The sequence below is a fragment of the Saccostrea cucullata genome, unplaced genomic scaffold, assembly GCF_032062105.1.
Source record: "Saccostrea cucullata isolate Sc308-1 unplaced genomic scaffold, CSIRO_AGI_Scuc_v1 ctg3965, whole genome shotgun sequence".
NCBI lineage: Eukaryota > Metazoa > Mollusca > Bivalvia > Ostreida > Ostreidae > Saccostrea > Saccostrea cuccullata.
Window position 1 is genome coordinate 99,038 of NW_026941087.1, and position 9,644 is coordinate 108,681.

The window sequence follows — 9,644 nt, forward strand, 5'->3', positions numbered from 1 at the left end:
TTTAGGGGACCAACTTTGGTTTTCATAGCGCAGTTTTTCGCACATCATAGTAAAATGAAGCGTACTTAATATTTCAAATCAACATTCTTCACTTGATTAATACAGTTAAACAAACTTAAGAAACAAGAGCTTCACAAATGTAATTACAATTTTATTTAACTGATTTCTTAATCGATTTTGAAATTGATAGGTATGTTGACGTCCTTTGAGTGTGTTTTTGACGTTCCGATAAACTGAAGCTCTAAAGAAACGGATAATCAAAATATTATTAAAGAAAAAGAAATGAACATCTGCTTTTGAAATTTAAAACAAAGAAATTTAAGAATATCTCTAATATTTCTATTATGTTTTCATATAAATTTTTTGTGCTCGTTATATTTTTAGTACTCTATAACAACAGGAAAATTCGTTAACTTTTGCATTTTGAGATGCCTCCTCTGGTAACAAGAAGATATAATTTTGTGTTTCTAACATCTAATGTAGAATATAGTATTACTCATAATATGTTCTAATGTAGAATATAGCATTACTCATAATATGTTATAGTTTTAACAAAAAGTCTATTTTAGACAAATCGGATTAAATGGAGCACGTACAGTGCCCATGACTATTCAAAGAGATTGTTAGAAAGCCTGGTTCTAGAGACCATTCAATATCTTGACGATCGTATCAACTACGTCAGTGAAAAAGTCTAATTTCGATTTGATATTTCAAAATGGACCCGAGTTTACGGAAATAAGTGTCCATGACCTCATTTTTTTCAAAGACTTCTCCTCTTTTCATGTAGTTATATTTCAAGATCATTTCAATATCGTATTTATATCTTTAAATACTTGATATACTTGAGTAAAATTGTTTTTTAACCAAAGCAAACTACCGACAATAAAGTTGATCAGCAGATAATTCAATAACTTATTTTGAAGTCAGATTTTTGTAAAATCTACAATGACATTAAAACGACATTGCTGTAAATATGATTGATCGTTGTGTCGTATTTTGCCTTATTGTGCGTTTCATATATTATTTTTTAGTCATTGCTTTTATAATATTGACTACACAGTACTCTGGGCCTGATCAACACATGCCTTGCCTTTCTTGCGGCCTGTCAACAGCAGATGTTTACTACATTAAAACCCCGGTCTCACCTCTGGTTTTTAAAGGGATCTGTGATTCTACCCTGTTAACGATTTTTATTAGTTAGCTGGGTCAATTTAGTAAATATATCTTCAATTTTATCTGACAATCTACATTACAGTTCATTAGTAATTTGCATACACACAATCAAATAGCAGTTAACAGCAGTTATTTAGCATTCCCAGTTCTTTTAGCTGTTGTATAGGCCAACATATTTTAATGAGGTCTGTGAAAACAGCTGTCTGATATGAATATTGATAAGAACTGCTTCAAAAACTGCTGTAAGCTTCAATTACACGTTTTCCAGAATAACAACATGACGGCCTGCGAAGAGAAGTGGATGTAGGCGAAAGCCTGTCCACTTCCCTATAAGAGAATAGACTATGAGCTGTCTGAATGTGGCTGAAACGTAGCAGATATAGGGCATTTAATTTCTATTTAACAACAGACATATGGATACCTACTGTATATAAAATATCTGCATCTTTTGGTAGCTATAGCAATTCAATCTCAGGCTAACTGATCAGCAATCCCCCTCTCCAGTCCTAGATATTCACTTTCTTTCTCTTCAAACAATCCAACATGGAAGCCAAGGTTGAATTTTGGCGGTTTGTTGTTTAAATTTATTGATACCAAGTCCGACATTTCAAAAATTACTTTCGATCCCGATCATATTATACATAACAGCTAAGAGAAACAGAGAACTGCTGTTAACTCCAAAGAAGTTTTTTTATTACCTGTAATGAGATGAACAGCTAAAGAACAGCTTAAAATCAGCTTAAGCTTACTGCTCTTGAAACAGTTTTGAAAACAGCTATTAAATAAACAGTTGAGAACTGCTAAATAACATGTAAATTTGAAAAACTGGTAACACACTGCTATATAACAGCTAAAAACAGCAGTTCATTTTGTCTTGGGAAGGACCATCTGTTGTCTGCTAACTTGTAACTAGTCGCGAATGGAATTGATTATCACTGACCAAAAATGTTTTTTTTTTTTTTTTTTTTTTTTACCTCGGTATAAGAGTTTTTATTTAAATCATTGACAATATATTCCAAACACATATGCGACGTGTTTCAAGTCTAAAATAGGGCAATAGCATTCTTTATAAACGCATAATACTTTTAAATAAGAACTAAAAGTCTATTTCAGCATGTTTATTATCTTCACTTTTTTATTTCAAAGTTATATTTTGGAAAATGCCATTACCATAAATATTGAAATTTAAAATAGAGATTAAATTTAGCGTTCTCACATTAGACATGAAATTTCATCCCTCTACTCGCAGAGAATAATACAAAAAGTTAAAATGACATAATAAATTCATTTCAGCTAGAGATATAATGACATGTCAATAGATTGGAAAAATTTAACATTAAAAGGATGTCGTTTCTGTTGTTTCATTTACCAAGGCAAATTGGGCAAATTGGGCTAAATCAACATTAGTATTTTGACTGGTGTCGCTCATTTTTTCAACTGTCTCTCTTCCGTTAAATTCTGTGGAGCTCTGCAGAGTCTCTGGTGAAAAGATTTCTTCCTTGTTTTCCTTTGTGGAGATTTGGTGAACATTTTCATTTTGTTGATCAGGGCAATCATTTATTAATGTTATTTTATCCTTAATAGCACAACGGCCTAAAGTATTGCTAGCCTCATACCTTGATGTTTGTAAAGATAATTTTGGTTCGCCAGTCTCTTCCATCTTTCTACACACAGTGCTATCAATACAGTCTGTACAGTCCCCCTCTAAGATTTCGGAAACTTCATCCTGATCATTACTATTTACGTTTATCATATATGAGGCAATATCTTTACGTGAAATGACACAATCAATGACGTCAGAAACTTCTGAATATATGTTGTCTACGACATCAATGTTTTGTGGCATGTTTTTATTTGCGGGAGGAAATAGTATCTTGCAAAAGTTGCGTATTTCTCTTACAATGATCAGTAGAATTACAAGAGATATAAATGATCCGGTTGTATAGATAATTATTGCAATGTTAGACTTAGAAAGAGTCTTGTTACCGTTTAAAGATATCAAACTCGAGCTTTCAATTTCAAACATATCTGATGAATTTTTTGATGGCCTGGACGCCATGATAGCAGTTGCAGGTCTAATGCTAAAACTTCTTTTTCTAGAGACATCTGATTGTATATGCTCTAATAATATGAAACAGTTTTTATTCAAAATGTAAGACATAAGTACTTAAACACTTCTAAATAAATGTGGTAATCTTTAATTTAATTTAGTTCCAGTAAATGAAGTGCCGATGAAAAAGTCAAAATTTGATAAGATTACCTGTTGATAATGTACAACCATATACATGATTACAGATTGTACATTTACTGCAATTCAGACTACATAAGGTTCCAAAAGTTTGCTTAGGACAAGTTTGAGAACAATTATATCCATGGTATCCGGGTGGACATTCTGAAAAGTGTATTCAATATATTACTTCAGGAACTATACATCTTTTCTCAGGTATTGTATGAGAACAGTCTGTAGTTTTTACTATAAATGCCGTATATACGTTGTTATTTTTTTTTTACTTCATACACAAAATAATCAAGATTTAATCTTTTTTTTTTAGGTAAAACAAGTATTAAAATACAACCTTTACAGTTATTCCCATCTCTGAAATAATTATAACTGCATTTTCCTGATCCATTGACTTGGAGCCTAAAAATAGTACCAGTTTATATTTTCCTGTCATGAAACACATTTTATTTTTAAAATAGATTGAAAATACTTAAAAAAGATTTGTTACAGATTTCGGAAAATGTCTATGTCATTTCCGTCATTAAAAAAGATCAGATGACAAACAAGTGCTAAAAATCTAAATGTCATCTTTGATGAAAAGAAAACAACATAATCTTTAACTCTGCCCTCTTTTTTAATATTAAAATGCATGAACAAGTCTTATATGCACTTCCACTGTAATAAATTTGCATATCAATTAATCTTTTATTGTAAACCTTCCTGAATATAGAACAAAGTTTCATCTAAAAAAATATTTACTTCCTTTTCCGACTTCTCAAAATATATCGTAAATTTGTTTTATAATTAAAGGGTTTTTTTAAATATAACATTTCGTTAAAGGTTGTTTCTTGTGCAATCTGATTTATCCAATGGTGTTTGTACAAAACCAATGATATATAAGAGATAAATTCTTTAAATACTTTAACATCCGTGAAGCTAACAACTGTAACATTGTGTTGATCATTCATATCTTTATCCGTGCATATTCTCTGTTTTCTCTCACTATGAACCCACACTAACCACTTATTTTCATACGACTATAGACGCATCTTTTTATGCTATGAATGCAATATCTATCCCAATGTGTATTTCATATTTTTTTCATTTGTATTTGATAATTTTCCTATGTTATCAATATTTTTCAATATGTAATGTATAACTTTTCATCTGTATTAAATTATTGGTCATAAATATTTTATAATTTTCATTTGCTTTGCATCAAATGAATGAATCAAAGATTATATAGATTTACAATTCATATGACAAAATACATGTATATAACTACACACAATAAAATATATACAGAATGTGAAAAGCATTATAAAAAGACATACAAATGAAAATTCTTTAGAAAAAAAAAACAAAATTATGAGATGAAATAAATTAAAATCAAACAATACAAAGGGAAAATATGTACAATGTAGAAAAAATTGGAATACAAATAGAACGTTAGTATGTAATACAGATGAATTTATAGACTACTTATGAAAAATAATAGAATACAAACAATATATCATTCCTTGCAAATGGGAAAGATTAAAGAAAAAAGCAACGAGTGACATGCCTTAAATTCCAAAGAAACAATATGCAGACGCAAAAATATCAATTCAAAACAAAATTCATCCTTAAAACGTTTCGACCAAGATACATGGAACAACATCCCATTAGCGTGTAAAACACTTTTAAGTTTTTATTTGGAATTTTCTTGCATGCTCAAGGTATGTAAAACATATTGATGCTCTGTTTAATGACGTTTCCATTCTTGATTTGGTTTTAGGGCCACTCGCAATGTAGTAGTAATTTACATTTATATAAATAAATGCATTGTTTGACAATCTTGATTTGTTATTGTAGTTTAAACACCACTGGATGGCAGCAGTTTTTTTTTACTGCGAATTTCACCGCTAGGTGGCAGCATTAATCAAAACAATTCTAACTGATGTTGAGAAAGATTGTCAAGTCTTTAAATAGGAAAAGAAGATGGGTAACGGATAACTTTAAGGAGAAAGTCAAGGCAATGTTGAAAGAGATGGTGACAGAAGCTATTCCTTCAAAACCGAGCAAGTTTGTGGCACAACTACAAGAAATTATTAACCCATCCAACACCTTGTCATAAACTGCATCTTCATGCGGAAATATCATCCCTCACCTTTAATTTTCAGAGCCGCAATTTGAACTCTTATATAAATATTGCATGTAGTTGAGTGTAACATTGAAAATTTTCACCTCAAGGAAATCCTTGTCAGCTGAGGTGCAGCCGAGGTTGACAATGGTTTTCGCGGGGTGAAAATTTTCAATGTTACACTCAACTACATGCAATATTTATTATATTATACTGAATGTTTTATACAAATACATTTAACATTGAACTTTGCGCGCATAAATTATGCGCAGTCGCTACCTTTTGGAATATCACCCGTCGTCTAGCAATGTTGACTGTTGGTACGCTGGAGGACGCGGCTACCTTATTCAGCTGGTAATAGTGTTTTTTAACAAATATTTCTCGACCAATCAGATTCAACTAATTTACATGAAAGTATAATATAAGTAATTAGCATATGTTTTGTTATTACTTTTTAATATTGTAGATATGTTATTCATATGATAAAGTTGATAGTCATTTTGCTAAAATAAATGACATTTTCGGATTCAAATATGTTTTTAGTTTAATAAATTGAAAATCAAACAGAGTAGAATCATTCAGAAGAAAAGAGTTGAAAAAAATGTCTTACTCATTTTGGTAACTCTCTACGCCATTTCTTTTGAGCCAAAAGGACAAAATACAAGAAACACACGCAAAACATCTTGCATCTATTGGCATGCTTGAGGGCAGGATCATGATTAAAGCATTCATTTAACAAAATCCACAAAATGCATCAACAGTTGATTAATTGTGTGTGTAAAAATTGGGCATGTTAGTTACATATAATATTTTGTCGTTAAATTTCCTGAATACATGCATAATAGAGTTTCATTAAAATCAATGATAAACTTCCTTTTATGACTTAAAATATCACAAAACTTTATAATATTTTAAAAACATTTTGGAAAATGTTTTTAAACGTTTTCACGCGTATTTTGTTCCTTTTATCGATAGCGTTTTAAAATTTCATGTGGAATTTAATTCTGTTGGTTGATAACTAAAAAAGATTTAAAACGGGTAGTTTTATTTGCTATTTGATATCATAAATATTTTTGCCTTCAATAAATATATTCATATTTGCAAAAATATTTCTTTACAATAAAAACCTACAAAAGAACGAAGTTCCGAGAAATATTTTTGTCTAAAGGACTTTGTTGTATAAATATATTTTTTAATATTAAATATTTTGGGAAAACTGAAATGTATCCATGTACAATTATAATTCTTAATATGCTAAGTTTTATATCAAGTCAATAGACAACACAACTCTTTAAAGAAATTAAATGATTTGTCAATAGGTAGGGGAAACATGTCATCAAAAAGACGTCTCTGTTGTTTCATTTACCAATAATAATTTGGCAAATGTTTGGTTAGTATCCTGACTTGAGTCGCTATCCCTAGTTCCGTGGATTCTGCACAGACTCAGCAGAAAAGGTTTCTTTGTTGGTTTCCTTTGTGGAGATTTGATGAAAAGTAGTTTCATTTTGTTGATTATCATTTTTGATCAGTTTCTCTTTATTATTACAAAGGTCTAAAGTATTGTCGGCTTCAAACATAGATGTTTGTAAAGATGATGTTTGCCTGGTATCAGGTAAACATGTTTTTCACCCAAAAGAGAAAGAAATTCAATAAAATGTCAGTAGGTGGGGAACATGTCTTCAAAAAGATGTCGTCTCTGTTGTTTCAATTACCAATACAAATTGTCCAAAAGTTAGACTAGTATCCTGAATGGTGTCGCTCATAGCCATCTCTATTTCTCTTCTGTTAAATTCTGTGGAGCTCTGCAAACACTCTGGAGAAAAGAATTCTTTGTTGTTTACCTTTGTGGGGATTTGATGAAAATTTCATTTTGTTGGTCAGGGCAATCATTTATAAATGTTGTTTTATCCTTATTAGTACAAAGGCCTAACGCATTGCTGGCCTCAGAACCAGATGTTTGTAAAGATAATTTTGTGTCTCCAGTCTCTTCATTCTCTTTGTACACAGTGCTATAAATACAGTCTTTACAGTCACCCACTACGATTTCGGAAACGCCGTCCTGATTATTACACTGTCATTTAACATAGATGAGTCAATTTCTTCACGTGAAATGACCCGATCAATGGCATCAGAAACCTTAGAATATATGTTGTCTACGAAACTGTTGTGTGACTTGTTTTTAATTGTAGGAGGAGCCGATATCTTGCAAAAGTTTCGTATTTCTCTCACAGTTAGACAGGTTAAGCCTTTGACCGTTTACGTCTACTTGTACGTATAAACCTAGAAGTGATTTTACACGTACGCATAACTATCGTCGTGTTCTGTTTAACAGACTGCACCTGTACCGGTACGTGTAAAACGTCATTTCAGCAAGCCACTTTACAATGTATTTGTATCAAATAAATCCATGCCTTGAAATAAAAAAGAAGCATTTGATGCACGTTATAAATTCTCAACTTCATACCAAACACCGATTGAAAAATATATATTCTGTATTTTGAGTTTAAAAAGTACAAATTGTCACCTTCGTGTACTTGCAAATCTACACGTTGTGTACAACTTGTAGAATTACGCGGTATGCAAAACTGATGACGTAAATCGCATTAAATTAGGTGATTTCCCTAGCTACACGTAGACGTACACGGTCATCTGCTTTACCTCTCTAATAATATCAGCAGAATTACGAAAGATATAGGTAATCCGCTTGTATAGATAATTGCAATATTAAATTTAGGAGTACTATTTAAAAACACTAGACTAGATCTTTCATTTTCAGTCTTGTTACGACCTATAGATACTTTGATGGGACTTTGATTTTCAGGTACACTTGATGTATGGACTGATGGCATGGTCGACATGATAGCAGTTGTAGGTCTAGTGCTAGAACTTCCTTTTCTTGAGACATCTGATATAATAGGCTCTAATGATATGAATCAGTGTGTATCAAAAAATGTACGTCATAAGTACTGTACTAAAACGTTTCTTAATAAATGAATTACTAATTCACCTTATCAAGTAGTTGCAAAAAATATACAATTCTTGATATGATTACCTGCTAGTAGTGTACAACCATATATATATATATATATATATATATATATATACATAGTTACAGTTCGTACAGTATCTGCATTTCAGACTACATAAGTCTCCATAATATGGTTCAGGACAAATTTCAGAACAACTAAATCCGAAGTATCCGGGTGGACATTCTGAAAGGTATACTGCTTCTTAATTTTAGGAACATACAATGGTTGGGAACAATTTTTCGATTTTTACTATGAAATCGTAACATACGTTGCATATTTTAAATTCCTGGTAAAATAATTCAGATTTGATAATTCTTTAACTAAATCGGTAGTGCATACAACCTTTACAGATATCCCCATCCTTGTAAAAGTTCATACAGCACGATCCATCTTCTTTAAGTCTAAAATATTCTTTGATAGTACTCTCCTTTTATGAAACAATTCAATTTTAGAATAAATTGAAATATAAATGTAATACTTACGAATCTTGGCAACTTTCTATTTCGAATTGAGCAGATGGAGATCATATGACAGACAAGTACAAAATATCTTGTCACTCTTGATCTTAAAGTGCCCGAAAGGCTGTTAAATCCAGTACTAAATGTTTGTATGTCAATCAACAGTTTATAGACAAATTTCCTGAAAATTAAGGATTAAATTTTGATATAAATTAATGATTATCTTCTTTTTACGACTTGCCGTCACGCACGTGGTACATATCGTTAGATTGTCTGCTCTAGAGTTGCGGAGTAAGGAGTTGATCTTTATGTCGTGGGTTCGAATTCGACCGTGAAACGTGGAGGCCGGTCTTTGGAGTTAGTGCTTGCACGAAAAAGATCCCTCCATACTTAATGGTCGTAAGTGCCGAGTCCAGATCAAAGTTTGCAGCTCTCAATCGGCAAATGAAAGTGGTGGCATCATTATCATGAGTGAAAATCTCGAGAGGGACATTTAACAACAAACATAATTCATAAAGGCAAAATGTTTTTCAAAGAAATGATGAAGTGTCTCTGAAGAAGTTGTTACATGCACCTTTTTTATTTAACCAATTATATTTAATCAACTCCAAGCTATTATTAAAACACAAAGGAAATTGATA

At 31.4% G+C, this 9,644-nt stretch overlaps 1 protein-coding gene across 1 annotated transcript; it reads right to left on the reverse strand.

Annotated features, from left to right (window-relative positions):
• Positions 1 to 2,308: 2,308 nt before the first annotated feature.
• LOC134257073 (uncharacterized) lies at positions 2,309 to 8,374 on the reverse strand. Its single transcript, XM_062739720.1, has 5 exons — positions 8,315 to 8,374; positions 7,358 to 7,587; positions 3,750 to 3,814; positions 3,434 to 3,565; positions 2,309 to 3,294 (listed from the first exon to the last, which is right to left on the reverse strand). The coding sequence occupies exons 1-5, from the start codon at positions 8,372 to 8,374 to the stop codon at positions 2,510 to 2,512; spliced, it is 1,272 nt and encodes a 423-aa protein (XP_062595704.1). The 3' UTR covers positions 2,309 to 2,509.
• Positions 8,375 to 9,644: the final 1,270 nt, after the last annotated feature.